The sequence below is a fragment of the Manis pentadactyla genome, chromosome 1, assembly GCF_030020395.1.
Source record: "Manis pentadactyla isolate mManPen7 chromosome 1, mManPen7.hap1, whole genome shotgun sequence".
NCBI classification, from domain to species: Eukaryota; Metazoa; Chordata; class Mammalia; order Pholidota; family Manidae; genus Manis; species Manis pentadactyla.
The window spans coordinates 158,210,908-158,228,653 of NC_080019.1; the positions used below are offsets into that span (position 1 = coordinate 158,210,908).

The following is a 17,746-nucleotide window of genomic DNA, read 5'->3' on the forward strand; positions in this document are numbered from 1 at the left end:
ATTTTCCTACCCATGATTTCTGGAGCTTCAGTTCTAAGAATGCCAGGTTCAAGATCTTTAGTAGGAACTAATCAAAAGTTGGAAATAAACACTTGTGAAAAGTCAGCAAATTAAATCTTACCAGTATAATATTGCTTCAATAGGTGTATAGCAATTAAAAATTTTCCAGTAATGAAATACTTGTTATTTACCTACAGCCAGGTAAACATTCTTTTATAAGAGAGTCAGTCATAGCTACATAATCCCGTAAGCATCTCAATGCCAACCCATTATTCTTCCAGGTATCTAAGTACCTAATTTCAACTACTGTAGAAGACTGCCCTAGGAAACTTGTTTAAACATTTTTACCAATACTTATGTAACTGTTCTGGCAATTGCTGGCTTTTCTGTGGAAGCTTTAAGAAAATAAGATATCTAAATAAGACAGATACAGTAAATATTGTTATTGTATTGAAATTTTTATGTTTAAATATCTAAATAGATGGATATGTTTCCATTTATGTTTAAGATGTCTGAATAATATGGATACAATGTTTCCATTTATGTTTAAGATCTAAATAAGATGGATACAATAAACATTGTATTGAGATCTTTATGTTTGAAAGGCAGCATAGAAAGGAGTAAAGCAAAGTGAACTATGCTCATCTTGTTGAGAACTTGTATTTGGAAATAGGATTGCATTTGAGGTAAAGGCACTTAACTTATCAGGATAAGGAACATACACTTAGTGAGTAGTGCCCAGTAGAGCAGCTCCTGGCTCTGATTACAAAAATGCAGTACCCTATATAGGTGGGAGACACTGTAGGAGATCCCAGTGTTGCTTCCAGGGACAGATTCAAGTGTCTGAGTCATTCCTTCAAGGCTTTCTTTAACTGCTTTTATGGACCCTTCCAAACTCAGTGCTATTATCCATCATCACCACGTAGAAAGAGGACCTCCCAGGAAGCCTGTTGCCAGTGCTGGCTTTAACACCTCCTTCCTTTCAGTCTCTGTTCATCTTCATGATTTTAAGACCTAACTTCTTTCCAACTCCTTATTCCTGTCCTTCATAAACTTCGTTTCTAAGTTCATATATATTTATACTCCCTGCAAAAAACTATCTTGATTTGCACAGACACACTTCTTTGGTTCAATCTTTGAATGTTTCATGTTGGGGCAGGTTTTTACTTTGACTGCATTACAGATTTGAGAACTAAAAGCAAGTCACCTGCTTCTGTGATAGCCTCACATCTGTTGATGTGGCTGTGCAGAGATGGAAGATACTCTATGTTTGTTTCTTGAGATAAAATTGCTTGATTCTATTTAAGCCATTCTGTCTTTAAGAGAAGGATGGAATGGAATAAGACAAAGTAAGTAAAATACGTATTAAAAGAGAGGTTCTTCACGCAGAAAGCACAAAGGATTCAGCTGCTGCACAGGTTTCTCCCAACTATGTTTTCCTTTGCTAACTTAACAGTGGGAACAGCAGAGGATCATTTTGTACCTTTACCTCACCTATAGGCTCACCTACGGGCTTCACCTCACACGGCCTATCATTCCCACCACTGGGATCAACCCCAGACTCCCAAGAGCTCACTCCTTTAACAAGAAGCCCACATTTACCAAGTTTGGTTTGAGGTGCCTCAGGAGTTGGTGTGGTTTTAGGTTTGGGACGTGGACGACGAGTCCGTTTTGATGTTTTAGGAGCTAAAGAAGAAAATCTTCAGTTACTACAGTTTGTAATGCAGAAGTTAGATTTAGCATGACACATGACTCTAGATTTCCTAAAATTTATTAGATTTAGGGAATTTGTCTTTTCAACTTGAAACTTTCACCCTTATTATAAGAGTAAGTCTTCTCTTACAATTGAAAGTCCATTGAATAAAAGGGGTAAGTGTCACTGCTAAAATATGGTGGTGATGGTAAATACAAACTTTGATAGTTTGCTAATATAAGATCACATAATCAACTGAAATGTCAAAGAACAAATACCATATAGGGTTAAAATGAAACTTTTGATCCACAAACTTTCTGACTCCAAAATAGACATTAGAATCAACAGAAGGCTTTCCAAACCTCGCTTTTCCAAAACAGGGGTTAAAAAACACACAAGATGACAGAACAATTTCAGATGGTTATATGTCTTATGACCTGAATTAAATTGATATATAGCTCTCCTAAAAACAAGGGATAAGTTATTTTTTAGGAGTCAGAGTCTTCAATATTTTAGGAGGATGAATGAGTGACAACAGACGATGAACTACATGAAGCAAAAGAACTTGTAGCTACGAAGCTGATGGAGTGAGTTTGACAATGAGTAGGAAAAACACTTACGAGGTAGCACAATGTGTCATTACCTTGTGTTGTCACCCAAGTCTCAGTTCTGAACGTAACAGTTTCAAGGTCTGGAGTAAGAACTGACCAAAAACATTAAAAATAAATGAAATGATTGTTTTAAATGAAAGAAAACAAAAAAATCACTTCCAAATGAATCTTACTAGTACAGCTTCTTTTAAACTATATAGCAACTTTTAAAAACAAGAAAAGCAGACAATTGATTTCCTAAGATTTGGCCATACCTAAGTCAAGTAACTATTTCCTCTTCTTCCTTTGATCATCTGATTCTAATAAGTCAAAGTGGGGTGGTGGGTGTTGTCAGAACTTATCTTTGGGAGGAGACTGAAGCCTCAGTGTGATGAGTCAAACTGGGTGTCCCCTCCATTCTGAGCGAAGAAAGAGTGTGCCTTAGTGTGCAAAGGAGAGCTTGTTGATTGAACATCAACTGTTCTATCAGGCACCTGAGGATCCCCTGTGGGAGTCCACAGACAGAACGAGATCCAGAAGATCTTTGACCTTCACCCTGCAGTCAGACATTTCTACACTAGTATTATAGGTAAACTTTCTCCTTTGGTTGGTCTCTGCTTCTATCCACACTTTTTGATTTTGTTCCTTGCCTCTTTTCTACTCATCTATGTATTATGTGATTTCAAGACTCCACTCTTTCTTAATCCATCTTTCCCTGCTCCAGATATTTATGTACCCAGCACATCTTATTGGTAGCACCCAAAAGTCAATCTTTCATTTGCATAGATGCTATCTAGTGCCATCTTCTATCTTGTCTGTAAAGGAAAGCCCTTTGTTCTCAACACACTTGCCAGTTGGAGGACCAAAACATGGCTCCCACATCTGATGTGTACCTCCCGAAGGTGCGAGTGTGACTAGGGGGATACTGAAGGTACTTACTTAGCGTTTGCCAATCTGAACTGAATATGCTGAAGTTTTCTAAAGAACTTTTACTTTCAAGAGAGAAATGGAAGTTAATAAAATACACAATGACAGAGAAGACTTCACACAGCAAGCTTATGGCACTCAGTTGCCCCACACATCTCCCCCTACTGCATTCCTCTTGCCATCTCCACAGTGATTAACTGCTGGTTAATACAATTTGTACCTTGTGTTACTCCCAGCTACTGGGATTACTCTTGAGACCCCACTGGAGTGGGGGCTGGTATTCTTTAAACCAGGAATACGTGTTTACCTAGTTTGGACTCAGGTGCTTCAAGACTTGGTATGGTTTTGGTTTGGGATGTGGATGACGAATCTGTTGTGATATTTTGGAACTGAAGGAAAATTCTTGGGTCTCTACATAACTATATTACCAATGGCTCTAGAAGTTATGAGAGGCTAAAATATGACTCTAGATTTTCAACAACTTGTTAGCTATTTGCCTTTTTATAGTTTGAGTTTTCTGTTACATATACTCATATATTTTCTTTTATCAGAGAAGATTCTTTGAAGAAAAAAATCACTTTCTAATTCATGAAATAAAGATTAGTAATTATAATCAAAGTCTCATAGGGCAGCTTGATTGGTCAACAAAAAAGGTCAAAAAACACAGCTAAATTTTAATGTACAATACAGGATAGACATACTAAACCTGAGACTAATAACTTAATCTTTCAATCTTCAGCAGATCTTCTGTATAACTATTAAAATAATGCATTATTACCTAAATAGAAGAAAACAAAATACTATACAAATAGATAAAAAGGTAGAAATTTAGATGTGAAGTGAATAAGATCCTCTTGGCCCTGTGATAGCTGTTAATGCCTTTATCTGTCTAGATAAGAGGTAGAGACCCACATATGTTTGAAAATCAGTTTTACCACAAACACTGCTAAAACAACACACAGAATGACATGACACAATTTCAAACAGGTTACATGACAAATAAATATTGTGAAGTAGGCTCATGCATGACTGATTCTCTTAAAAACAAGAGGCAGTTTGTTTAAGAGATTTCATGCTTTTAAGAAGAATGCAAATGAACAGAAACAAAGAATGATACTATGGCAACATGAAGAAAGATGAGACTCTGGGTTTGACAAAAGCAGGATAAGGCTTGTTGAAAACACAGTATATCTGTTATTACCTAATGTTGTTCCCAGGGCCTTGGGTTTAACAGTTACAGGTTCAAGGATTGTAGCAGGAACTAAGCAGAAAATAATATTTAAAAGAGATTAAAAAATATATGAAAAGTTAAAACATTCACATCCAAACAAATCTATTTGTATATCAATTCTTCTACAGAAATGAAGAAAAAGAAATAAATTATTTACTGAGGAAAAGAGTAGATGACTATTCTTTGATGATTTGACCATACTACAATCATGGACTTAGGCTTAGCCTTTGAACTATCTTTAAAGATCAACATGAAATTCTTCTGGGTTTTAACTAATGCATTTTAACTGATATGGAAAACTCTGCACAGGAAAATATTTTTATGATTAACCTAATACATATTAGAAAAGAAACTGCCTTAAAAAATCTGATCAGACCTGTACTTCTATGGAAGCTTAAGATGAGCCTTTACTAAGTTTAAGTAAACATGGATACAACAGTTTATAAACTTGAAGTAGTATGACAATTAATCATTGAGGTGGACTATGTTGATCTTGCCACAAGCTCATCTATGAAAAGAATCTGAGACCTCTATCCAAACCATGGTGCATAAGACAGCAGGATAAAGATGCTCACTATAATACTCAGTAGGGCATTTGTCTGGTCTAAGCCCCAAAAAACTAGAAATCAAAGAGAGTTAATGTCTCTTTAAGCTCTTGAATGAGGTCCTCAAAATCTTCTTTCAGTTGGTTGGATGGCCCCTTCCAAATTCAGAAGCATTAGCCACCATGTCTGACCATCTAGAAATAGGAAAGTCTGTTCCCGGCAGACTGGACTGTTTTCCTAGCTGACCCTCCAGCCCCCACCCCACATGTCCAGTTCTTCTGCCTTATTCACTTTTCTTTCCATTCATTCAAACCTGTAGTGGGCCTAAGGTCCAAGACCAGTCCACACTAAACTCTTCTTTTGCAAGACCAATGTTTAATGTTTGTATCACACAAACATGTACTCAATTCTTTAGTTTTAGAAATACAGTATGTCTCCTACAGCTGGCATATCACCACAACTGCCAATCTTGGTCCAGGAGTACCCAAGGGACTTAAATCTGTTTTACTTGAACTGGATCTGCAAAAGAAGTTTCATCTTTAAGATTTGAATGGAATTTGGTAGTAAGAAATACACTAGAATGCACATCAAAGAAGACTGTCACAGAGAAAGACTAAGGTATTCTGGCACCAACTGTATCTCACCAGCCCTATTTTCCATGACATCTGGGTGGAGGAGATAGGACTGATGACGCCTCATGGCCTCACTCTTAGAGAGAATAAGAGCCTGGCACTGCTTTGGGTCTCCACTGGGACAGGCTACGAGGGCTCACCCTGAAACCAAGGAACTCCACATTTACCCGGTTTGCTGGGAGGTACTTGAGGTCTCCGTGTGGTTTTAGGTCTGGGACGGGGACGACGGGGTCTTTGTGATGTTTTGGTGGCTGGAGAAAGAAAAGCCGTGTCATTCTAGGTCTTAGAGCTCTCAGTAATTAGGAGAGGTTTTTCCAAAACTTCTTATATTTCTAAAGTTGAGGAAATTGTCTGTAATTTACATTTTCTACTCCTTTTTTGACAATGTGTCTTCTTTTTATCATTGAGAGTACTTTGGGGGCAAACTCATGTATATAATTGAGTTAGTCATTCAAGAAGATTAGCTCTTACAATTGGGCGGTCATAGAGAGGTCCTCACTGGAGAGAAAATGATCGTGAATGAGTGCTCAGCTCTGGTGCAAGGGAAGGGGGAAGTCAGGGTCACACTAGGAAAGAGGCTTGTAACCTAAAATTTCAGATCTGGGTTTTCCTATTGTTAAATCCATAATAAAACACATCATTACTTAGAGCACCAACAAAGAAACAAACAAACCATGCAAACAATTTTTAAAAAAATCTAGAAACAGATGTGCAAAGGAGCATAGGGATAGCTGTTGTGATTGGCTTAGACAGGAAATAGACCCCAATTTGCTTTAAACTCAGCTTTAACAGAGAACATGGTTCAATGAAGCATGAGATAATGTGACAATTTCAGTGTGACACAAAGCAGGTAAATGTTTTGACCTAAGCTCATGCCTGCTCTCGTAAAAACAACAGAAAACTTGTTTTTAAGAGGCTTCAGTATTTTTCAGATGAAGGAAGTGACTGAATGACAACAGAGGATGACAGTGACCATCTTATGAAGGAAGAAAAGCCAGACGAGGGAGACTGAATGGACTGCACAATGAGCCGTGAAAGCACTCAGCGAATCACACAGGGTCATTACCTAATGTTGTCCCAAAGGTCTCAGTTCTAAGAGTGATGGGTTCGCGGTCTGTAACAGGAACTGAAGTAATAAAATAAACAGGAGATATTTTAATGTATGAAGAGCTAAAACAGTCACTTCAAAATGAATCTTGCCAGTGTAACATTGCCTCTAGAATATTTTTTCTGACTTTGTAGATGAAGGGTGCTGTGGAGTGAATTCTGTCTCCCACAGTTCATATGGTAAAGTCCTAACTCACAATGTGACTACACTGAGAGATAGGGCCTTTAAAGGGGCAATTAAGGAAACAAGGTCATAAGAGTGGGGTCCTAATCCAAAAGGACTGATGTCCTTATAAGAGGGGGGAGAGAAACAAGAGACCCTCATTCAGAGGAAGGGCCATGTGAAGACACAGCAAGATGGTGGCCATCTGCAAGCCAAGGAGTCAGGCCTGCTGATACCTTGATCTTAGACTTCCAGCCTTCAGAGCATGAGAAATAGATTTCTATTGTTTAAGCCACTGAGCCTGTGGTATTTTTTTATGGCAGCCCTAGCAAAGTAATGCGAAGGGAAACCAGTTATTTTTCCCAGACCTGGCTAACCTGCAGTTAGGGGCTTCTTCGCCTCATTAGACGGGCATTACTTTTGGTCTCTGTTTAGCAGCGCAGTTCCTCTAATTAGTGCCCGACTATCTGAATCTAACATGGTTAACTTTAGGTCACTTCTAGGTATTTACTTAAACATTTCTAGCCATCTTCAAAAAGCACGTGAAAAACTACCTTGCACTTTTATGGCTGCTAAATGAAGAACACATGTATGTTTATCAAATTATGGTTACAGAAAAGTTCCTCAATATCCACGTGTCCATTACACAAATAACCAAAAAAGGCTAGGGTGATCTTGAGGAGAACTCAGCTTCAGAAAGATCTGGTGACTTCCTTCCAAACAAAGGCACTCAAGGGGACTGGTTAAGGGGCAGTTACTCTGTGGTGTCCAGTAAGGCACACGCCCCCTCAGTACAAGGAACTATCTGGTATGAAAAGAGATTTTTTAATGCTTGTAAGAAAAACATCAGACTCCTGAGCAAGACATTCAAGCCCTCCTTCGACTTCCCATGATGTCATCCAAATGCAGAATCATCAACAAACTCTCCCTGACTGACACTTAGAAGACGCAGGATCTCTGCCCCCTCTGGTTGGCTCTACACATGTTCCATTTTTAGGTCTTTGTTGGCTCTCATGCCTCTGCTTCGGCAAATTCTGATGTGATGTCAAAGCCCAAACTCTTCTACTGCTCTACTGAGGCCCAAATTGATTTTTTACTTTGAGACTTTCCATAATGTGTCTAGTACTTGATGTTTATGTACCCAGGAAGACTCTTGAATTTGCAAAACACTCTGCCTTATTCATTTTGTAGGCTTTATCTGCAGGAGAATTTTTTTATGCTCAAGTAACCTACAGAATGAGAAGTAAAATATTCCGCCACCAACTACCCAGAGTTACAGGGAAAATTATGTCTCTTTCAGGTATGAACTCACTGCCAACCCTGAAGGAGAAGGACTCTTCATGACTCTCTCCCTAGGGAGCATGTGGGTTGCATTTCCAACTGACAACAGGCTCCTGAAACCAAGCCCCCGAGTTTATCTGGTATAGTATCAGGTACATCTGGACTTGGAGTGGTTTTAAGTTTGTGTTGTGAATGTCCATTGGGATTTTCTTTTTTGGAGATGGAAAAGGTAATATTTAGTTACTTTAAAGTTTATGGTTCTGCAAATTATAGGGTTTTAAAAAATTCTTTCAGTTTCCTGAAGCTTAATAGGTTTTCTTGTGTTTCAGGAGGTTGAATCAGATGTATCCTACAGATAAGGCTTACTATTTAAACTTACTGGCCTTGATCACATTATCTGTTAGCCAATTCACTAAAAACATATTACCCAAATGTGAACAAAATAGCAAAAAAGCAGGCAGATAAAATAGATGTACAAAGGATAAAGAAAGTATAAAGAAACTACCCTGTTAGAGCCTGGGTAGCATAGATTAGGATCAAGTACTCTCATGATGAAATTTGCCTTAACAGAGAATTCTGATTAAGCCAAAACTTAAGGTGGCATGAAAATATGTTTAAGTAAGTTACAGAGCCAGAAGATATCCCAAATCAGATTCAGTCATGGCTCTCTTAGTATCAGGTGGTAACCTGTTTTATGCATGTTCAACTCATAAGGTGAAGAGTGTAACTGTGTGGCAACAGAGAGGAGTGAATTTGACAAGAAGCAGGAAAGGGTCTTGCTGAAGCTCAGAAAGTGGCATTACCAAATGTTGTCCCTGGAGCTTCTTTTATAGGAGTGACTGGTTGAAGGATTGAGGCAGGAACGAACCGAAAATAATTTAAAAAACAATGAAATGTTAAACATGTATACAATCTCACAACATCCACTTCAAAAAGAGTTGTGACAGATAAATAAAGTGCGTAGAGTACAAAGTGAACACTTAACCTTCTGAGCTGAGAGACTCGGCATCTCTGCACTTGGGTACCATTTATCATGGGCGAGACTGTCTTTGCATTCAGGCAACTATCCCTGTGAAGGTCCCATGAAATTTCTCACTCTTTGATGATACTAGTCTAAATAGTGTACCAAAGTAGGCCATACCCATCTTGATGAGAACTCATCTTTGGAAAGAGACCACGAGCTCTCTCTAACAAGGGTACTTAAGAGAGAATGGTAAGGGGCAGCCGTTCAGTGTGAGCTACAACAGGGTATCCCTCTGTCCAATGCCCAGGGGAAGCCATCCATCTATGAGACTGAAGATTTTCACATCAAACTCAGCTCCTAAGTTCCACATTCAAAATTCTTTTTGAGATGGTCCTTTGGGCCCATTTAGCTTCAGTCACCCCAGTGAAACGCTCTGATTGACCCTTAGAAACCTGAAAGCCTCCATCTGTCCGACAAGCCTCTGCCTCCTCTCACTGGCCTCCACACGCCCTGCTTTTCTGTACCTCTCCATCCCGCTTCCCCCAGGCACCCAAGCTTATAGTGATTTTGATGCTCAAGTCCTTCTTAACTACTCTGGCTCACCCTCATTGTTTCTTTAAACCAAGGCTTGACAAACCATGACTCATAGGCCAAATCTTGCCATGACTTGTTTTCATACAGCCCATAAGAGGTAAGAGAGGTTTTTCCATATTTAAGTGGTTGTAAAGCAAAAAACTCTTTAGAGTAAATGCTTGTCAACTCCTGCCCTTAATTCTTACTATGACTTATACCACGTTTATGGCTATCAAGAAATAATTTCCTATTTGCCCAAACATACATTCATTCTACAGTGTTTCAGCTCACTGTACATGTATAATACTTAATGAATAGAACTGAATGACAAGTCAATTAACTAGACCTTTAGAGAGAAGATTCTGGTTCACAAAGGACAGGGAATTTGGCCACCAGCTAAGACCCCTCTCCAACAGTGGTGTCACTGCCTTCTCTGCAGTGGAAGCAGCTGCTGAGCCCACCTTGCCCATCACTTTCTCTAGATCCCTTTAGATGGGCTGCCAGGCTTCCTCGACCAAGAGCTACACATTTACCCAGTTCTGTTTGCGGTGCTTCAGGGCGTGGTGTGGTTTTAGGTTTGGGACGTGGAAGACGAGGTCGTTGAGGCACTTTGGGAGCTAAAGGAAGAAAACCTCAGGTTAATAGAGTTTTTAATTCTAGAAGCTCTGGGTAGAATTATCCTTGTTATAATTTCTTGAGTTTCAGGAAATTTTTCTTTTCAGTTTGAAGTATTTGCTCCTATTTTGATAACTGCATCTTTATATCATTTATATTATTTTGAAAAGCAAAAACCACACAAACATATGAGTTGCTATATCAAGGAGATCCTCACAGGGATTTCTGAATGAAAAAAGCTCCAAAACCTTATTGAGTTATCGTGGTGGTTGGGTGGGGGGTAAGATATAGAGTGATTTTATGTTTATGATGATGATTATAATTTAAATTTACTAGCCCTGGGTATATTTTCTATTTCACTCCTTAGTGAAAAAAGACATCATTACCTAAAATGGCAAAACAAAAACAAAATCATGCACATAGTAAAAATGTAGGAATTTAGATCTGCACAAGAACTATGTCACACGATAATAGCTGTGCCAATGTACTCAGCTTAGATCAAAGATAGACACTCCCACCCCCAACCGCCATTGATTATGTTTGAAACTCAGACATATGAATATAATTAGAGGGTTACATGGATGTGAGATGCCACAAATTCAAATGCATTACATTGCAGATATGTATACTGTTTACTCACCTCTCTTAAAAAAAAATGAGTTGTTTCAATACTCTTTAATACATTAAGAGGCAAATAAATGACAGTAGAGAATGACATACAAGTCTTGTGAAGCAGGAGAAGCTGGGTTATGATGGTGATGGAAATGAGCAGGGAAAGCAGATGCTGACAGACACAATGTGTCATTACCTAGTGTTGTTCCTGGAGCCTCGGTTCTAAGAGTAACTGGTTCAAAGATTGTGGCAGGAACTGATCAAAAGTAATAAAAGAAACCAAGGAGATTTTGTGAATGCATGAAATATCAGAAAATTAATTTTACCAGTACAAATACATGCTTCTAAGGCTTCTAATGCACAGGGAGTGCAGGGAGGGAAAAAAATGGTTTATACAAAGTCTTAGCACCAAGAGGCAGGAGCTATGGGGGTGGGGAGTAGAGGGTCACCCTAAGTTCTGTCCACATCACATACAACAGATAGCCAAAAGGAAACTGAGACTCTGTTCACTAAGAGACTAAGTCTTTAATGGAAACAGACCTTAATGACATTTAATATAATAAAGTAAGTAATAACCTCTCAGTGTGTGGTATTATATTACACTAGGCATCTTCAGTTCTAAGAACAGAAAAAGCATGGTCCTGTGCAGAAGGATTACTGAAGGCCACTGGATCAAATTAAGCTCTGCAGTAGACGTCCCAGCTCCCCTGTAATTCATCCTATGGGTCCATTCGACAGGAAACCATCCACAACTCACCCTTTTTCTGGGATGCCAAATTTAACACACTCCCTGCTTGCTAGCCTTTGTTCCTTCATCCCTTTACTTATCCTGATTTCTTCCTAATTATCCTGGATCTTTACCTGCTCCAAATATTTACCAGACTCCTAGCATATAACATTCATACCACTTGAGAAATTATACATACACACATATGCATTTGTATAAACATATTGCCTTATGTTATTTTCTATCTTTTATGCCAGATCAGCTTTTGTTTATAGCTATAGCACAAACTGAGTGGTTAAATGAAAGCTGCTTCTATTTTCTGGTGTATCTCACAGCTGCTAATACATTTATGGGGATTTAGAAGGGATTAATGAAAGTAGCTGACTTGAACTGGTTATGTTGGCTCATAGTAAAAATGCACATAGTAAAAATCTTTACTTTAAGACGTGAATGGAATCAAATAGTAAGAAGTAAGCCCTGATGGAGCAGAGTCCCATGCAGAAGACACAAGGTACTCAGATACATGTTCTCCTCACTAACTAGACGCTTTTACTCTTAAGAGGTATGTGGGATGGGAACTGATTGTGTACGTAGTATTTAGGGTCCCAACTGGGGAATACTGCTTGGATTCCTTAAATTAGAAAGCACATATTTACCCAGTTTGATCTGAGGTACTTCTGGGTGGGGTGTGGTTTTAGGTTTGGGACGTGGACGACGGGGTCTCTTTGTTGGTTTTTTTGGAGCTAAAGAAAGAAAAATTTAGGATTAATGTAGTGTTGATGGCTCCACAAACTCTGAATAGGAGGATATGACATGGCTCCAGGCTTTCTAGAATTTGTCCAGAGTTCCTCTGAGTGGAGGGAACTTTGTTACATTGGTTTGAATTTTTGTGAGGTAGTATTAATAGGCTTTCTTTTATAATTCAGAGTTCTTCAGAGATTAAAAACTATATGAACAATTATGTTTAAAATTAAAGATGAAGAACTATTATTCTTGAAATATCCTTAATCCAAAACTGGTTACAAATCACTGCTAAACTATGATGGTTTGAGAGAAGTTCAAACCACCCATAATATTCACTTATAATTTAAATTGATTAGGCTTGGGCATATCTTCCACTTGGTAATTTCACTGAAACACCAACAAACTAGAAACAAAGGTAGTGTAGAACTTGAAATATAGAAAGTAAGATCTGAAAGGAGCTTAACTATATCATAACTGATACTGTATTGGCAGTCTAAATAAGAGATATATGGAGAATAATATTTGGACCTCAGCTCTAACAAACAGTAATGTTTAGATAGAGATTGACTGACATGGTGCAATTTCAAGCTGAGACCTCCCTTGAATTAAATCCATATGCATTTGTTAGAAAGAAAGCCTTTTATTTGGTAAAATGAATACTGGAATAGGATGACAACAAATTACATCATCCACATGGCACCACAGGTAAGTGACAATGAATAAGAAAAAGCACTTGCTGAACGACATGAAGTATCATTACCTAGAGATGTTCCAGGAGTAACAGGTGTAAAGTCTGCAGCAAGAAATGATCAAACGCAATTAAAAAAATGTTTTTATGAGAACAGTCACCAAACTTTCTTAGAAATGAATTTTACCAGTGGAGCATTGGTTCTGTAGCCAAAAAGGAAAACTCTTAAATTTCTGAGGTGAAGGTATGAAACTATATGGGTAAATCCTTAATATCTCCACATGGCTAGCTATGTTTTGCTTGTTTTTATATTATCTGATAGTAAAATAGAAAACCCTATTTGGAAAAATCTTTAGGCATCTAATTATATAAGGCATCTAATAACAATAAATATGAGAAAAGAATGTAAAATATAATTTATTACACTATATATATTAGACAATAAAGCCCTGTGTCATGAGAAATGCAGTAACTGATATATTTGAGCAGATACTATAATGAATACCCAAAATAGACAATACTCTTTTTTGTTCAGAGTCCACTTTGGAAAAAGAACAAGACCTCTTTTCAAACAAAGGCATAGATAAGCGAGATACAGAGTGTCATTCAGTATGAATGACTTGAGGGCATCTCTCAGTTATCAGGAGAGAAGATGCCTGCCTCTGGGAGGGTAGAGTACACTGTAGCCAGTTGGCTCAAATCCAGTCATTGAAGTCAGGTGCTCTTCACGGGCCATTCTATAAGTAGCATCACTGACCAAAATTTTTGAGTGTCAGCTGAGTGAACGTTGTCTTCCTCTTTTTTCATAATCAAGCCTCACTTCTAATTCTTATACCTCCGTTGTTACCCACACATACAGCCCTTTCCTCCTGTTGATGCTATTTCTGCCCATCCTTCCAACACACCTACAAACTGTACCAATTTCAAGGTCCATGTTACACTTATCAGCCTGTGGATCTTTCATGTCTTTAAGAATCAACTATGTGCCTAACAAGTGGTAAAACTCAATAAATAAATATGTTGCTTTTGCCTGTATTCTTTTTTATCTATTTGTGAACAGTTTCATACAGGCATAGCTTCCTTTCCCAACTGAGCTAAGTCATTTGTTATTTCTAACCTATAACTTACGGATGCTAATGTGCCACTTAGTAAGATGTGGGCACTTAATGTGTGACTGACTGAACTAAATATGCTAATTAGATACTTAACTAGGTAAATTTTGCTGACCCAGAATCAAAGAGAAAAACGTAACCAAGTAGTCAGAGAAGCAAATCAAATACAGAGGTACAAGGAGATACCAAGCAGCGTGAGGAAGGCATGGGTATCGACTGGAGCACTTGTGACTGGAGTTTCACCTTTTAGGGTCACAGGGGTTATGAGGTGGCCAGTTAAACTGCCACCGCAGTACCACCTCTGACAGGGTCCACAGGCACCAGGACCTGTGGTATTTACCTATTTTGGTCTGAGGGGCCTCTGGGCTCGGCGTGGTTTTATGTTTGGGACGTGGACGGCGTGGTCTTGTTCGTTGTGGTGATTTTGGAGCTGAAGAAAGGAGACTGGTTAATGTCATCTTATGACTCTAGAAACTCAAGAAAAGATTATACATGGCTCTAGGGTTTCGAAAATTGTGCTAGTTTTTCTTGAGTTGAGGAATTTGTGTCTTAGTTTGGGATTTTCTTTGCTGTCTATTAGCATAAAAATTTGGGGGTATCTATTGATAGTTCTTTTGAGAAAAAATAGATAACACTATTTTAATAGTCTGAAAACTTGATTATTGTGGCTGGTGTCAGATTTTCAAAGAGAATCCTGACCCCAGAGAATTCAGAAGCACAGCATCTTCAATCACATTAGAGAGGGACCCTGGACCACCTGCTCTTGGCAGATTGTCTTAGAAATTACTTGGGCTTAGGCATATCTCCCATTAAACATTATTAGAATAAGTACATTTCATTTCTTAAAATCACTGATAGACAATTAATATGTTCTGCATATCTTAAAACAACTTCCTGCTGATGCCCACACTATAATTGACATTTATGGGGCAGATGCTCCTGATTGTATTTAAAACTCAGCTTTACTACAGAATCCTCATCAGAATCACAGCCTCTATAAATAGCCATTAATAAAATAAGAAAAAATCATAGGCATTAATAGAGCTGGATAATATGGAAGATAGATGCTCTGCACTTACTGCATGCAGGCTCATGGTCTAATCAAGGAACTTGTTTTAAACATCTTCAATACATTCAAAATGAAGAATATACTTGAGTTATAAGAGAGGATGATGAGAAAATCTTATGAAAGAGAAAACCCTTTAACCAAGACAGTAAAGGAATAGACTAGACAAGGAATGGAAAACACACTTGCTAAAAGACTTGAAAGGTCATTACCTAATGTTGTCCAGGGAGCCTCAGTTCTTGGAGTTACAGGTTCATCTGTGGCCAAAACTGACCAAAAGCAATACAATAAACATTGGAGATGTAAGAAACATAGGAAAAGGGAGGAAATTACCTTGAAAATAAATCTTCTTAATCCTGTAATGTTTAAAAAACATTTCTGAACTCTGGGAAAAATAGCATTTGCTCTCCAATAACTGGCTAAACGCTAGTATTCATTTATCTCAAAATAGCCATACCCTTTGTACTTTGCATCCCTATGAGGACAATGAAAAGTTTGTGTGTGTGTGTTTAATTACCTCACCCCGACTATATGCAAAACTTGGCTTCAAAAAAATCTTAGTTGTAGGATATGTATGTTTAGTTACTCTGAAAAATTATTATGAAAACTTCTATTAGTAGTTGAAAGGCTTTCACCACCACTATACATATTTGTTTTGAGGAGTGGTGGTGGTAGTGAGAAGTTTTAAACATTTTCTAAATCAGTCTGTTTTTTGGAGATCTGTGACATGCAAAGGTTAAACTTGTGTCTTTTCTTCACAGTAAATGTGATACTTTGAGTATTTCTCTTTTTATTCATTTCAAATAAATAATTAGGAGATAATTATTCAAGTGAGGAACAGATATTAAGAACAAAGTCTGAAAATAATAACTTTTTGTCTGGATAGTTCTGTAATTCCTATAATTCTATAATCTGAAATCACTATATTATGAAGAGGAAAGTAATTAAGATTTATAACTCCTTGGTTTTAAATTACTGTTTCTATTTTTCATTAAATCCAGAAGATTAAATGTAACATTAAAACATCCTATCACCAAAAATCCCTTAATCATTTCTATGAAGATTGCCTTTCACTGTCTGTCGAAGACATCACAGTGTAGAGGTGGCCTAAGTCATGTCTGAGAACATTCTGAACTGGAAAACATGGCAGACAGAAGAGATGGAGAAAGCAAGGATGACAGACTGGAAACATTATTCAAAGCTGACTGCCTTCAAACAACAAAAAAAGGAGACTCCCTATTTTGTTTGGAATGTCAGCATCACAAGATGAATTTGTCAACAGAAAGGTCCAGTTGCATTTGAACTGTATGGAATCTAGGAAGGAAGGACTTTTTTTGAAAATGAGACAAATTACATATTGTCTCAAGGTCCCACCAGCTTTTTCATCACCCTCCTCCTACATCCACAAATTATACACACATAAAAACAGAGATCTCATTTATCTTCTGGTTTGAAGGATGGATGGACAGAGGACCCGTGATTCCTGACAGCATCAAGTGCTATAAGCATCTGACCAGCTCTGAAGGTGATCAAAGAAAACAACATTCAGGGGTTATAAGCTGAGCAGCAGATGTAAGAATGCCTCACAATGTTAAAAAGGTCCCTGTTGAAAACAGTGAACAATTTTTGGAAATGAATGTAAAAGGTGCTAAATGGCAGTTGTTTACCCAAGAGAACAAATAATGAGAGAGAACAGTTGGGGCAAGCTCAGAAAAATATTGACCAAGAGGAAAGATATCATTACCTATGGTTAGGGAGGGAGTTTCAGTCCCAAATGTAACAGGCTCAAAGACTGCATCATAAAAAATAAACAGATATAAATAATTAAAGTAAGGAAGTCAAAACTTTTAGGTACTCATTGATGCTTAATTCACAGGGTACCAAACTTAGTTTATTCTAAGTTGATATAAATGGCCTTTTGGATAGGCTGATTTATTACAAGAGATGCTCTCTTAGTAAATTAGAATTTTATACTAATTGGAAACTTACGAGAAAATTTCAATTGCAAAACAGGTGAATTTTTCAGAACCATTATATAAAATACCTTATTTGGTAGGAAATCACTTAGTTAATAGTTACTGTTTAAAATGCCAGTAAAGTATTTTAGAGAAAGCCAAAATTTGATTATGCTTCTAAAAAGAAAGAACACAAGGCTGGCCTCCCAAGTGCCACCTAGTGGTGGCTGCTCCAAAATGTTCCAGATACAGAAAAATCAGGTTTCTATTCGTTACAAGTCCAAATTCGGTAAACAAAGCCTAAAAATGCTATAAGTAAATGGAATCTGTCAGATGATCAGACGTAAAATTCCCACACACTGATTTGTTCATTCAACACATAAAACATCAGCGTGGCTACTTTGAGAAGACAATGAACAAGGCCATGGTATTTAGGTTTCTATACTTTATGTAAGAAACTGTAATACTTTCAACCACATTCCCAAAGAAAAAGCTTCTTAAACTAAAACACTGGAAATTGT

The 17,746-nt window shown here is 37.8% G+C and overlaps 1 protein-coding gene across 30 annotated transcripts in view; it reads right to left on the reverse strand.

Annotated features, from left to right (window-relative positions):
* Positions 1 to 17,746, reverse strand: part of ABI3BP (ABI family member 3 binding protein) — a 253,192-nt gene that overhangs the window by 76,646 nt on the left and 158,800 nt on the right. For 13 of the 30 annotated variants that reach the window (XM_057502161.1, XM_036916479.2, XM_036916473.2 and 10 more), the window contains 14 exons: positions 17,015 to 17,062; positions 15,483 to 15,539; positions 14,545 to 14,634; positions 13,165 to 13,197; positions 12,317 to 12,403; positions 11,130 to 11,189; positions 10,240 to 10,323; positions 8,973 to 9,008; positions 6,685 to 6,744; positions 5,786 to 5,869; positions 4,412 to 4,471; positions 2,337 to 2,396; positions 1,603 to 1,686; positions 11 to 67 (listed from right to left, as the gene is read on the reverse strand). The exons of 1 other annotated variant lie outside the window; for it this stretch is intronic. In XM_057502161.1, coding sequence (XP_057358144.1) covers positions 11 to 67; positions 1,603 to 1,686; positions 2,337 to 2,396; positions 4,412 to 4,471; positions 5,786 to 5,869; positions 6,685 to 6,744; positions 8,973 to 9,008; positions 10,240 to 10,323; positions 11,130 to 11,189; positions 12,317 to 12,403; positions 13,165 to 13,197; positions 14,545 to 14,634; positions 15,483 to 15,539; positions 17,015 to 17,062 — 900 coding nt within the window. The remainder of the gene's footprint in view (positions 1 to 10; positions 68 to 1,602; positions 1,687 to 2,336; positions 2,397 to 4,411; positions 4,472 to 5,785; positions 5,870 to 6,684; positions 6,745 to 8,972; positions 9,009 to 10,239; positions 10,324 to 11,129; positions 11,190 to 12,316; positions 12,404 to 13,164; positions 13,198 to 14,544; positions 14,635 to 15,482; positions 15,540 to 17,014; positions 17,063 to 17,746) is intronic. 16 more of the 30 variants (XM_036916495.2, XM_036916478.2, XM_057502172.1 and 13 more) reach the window with 15 other exon arrangements.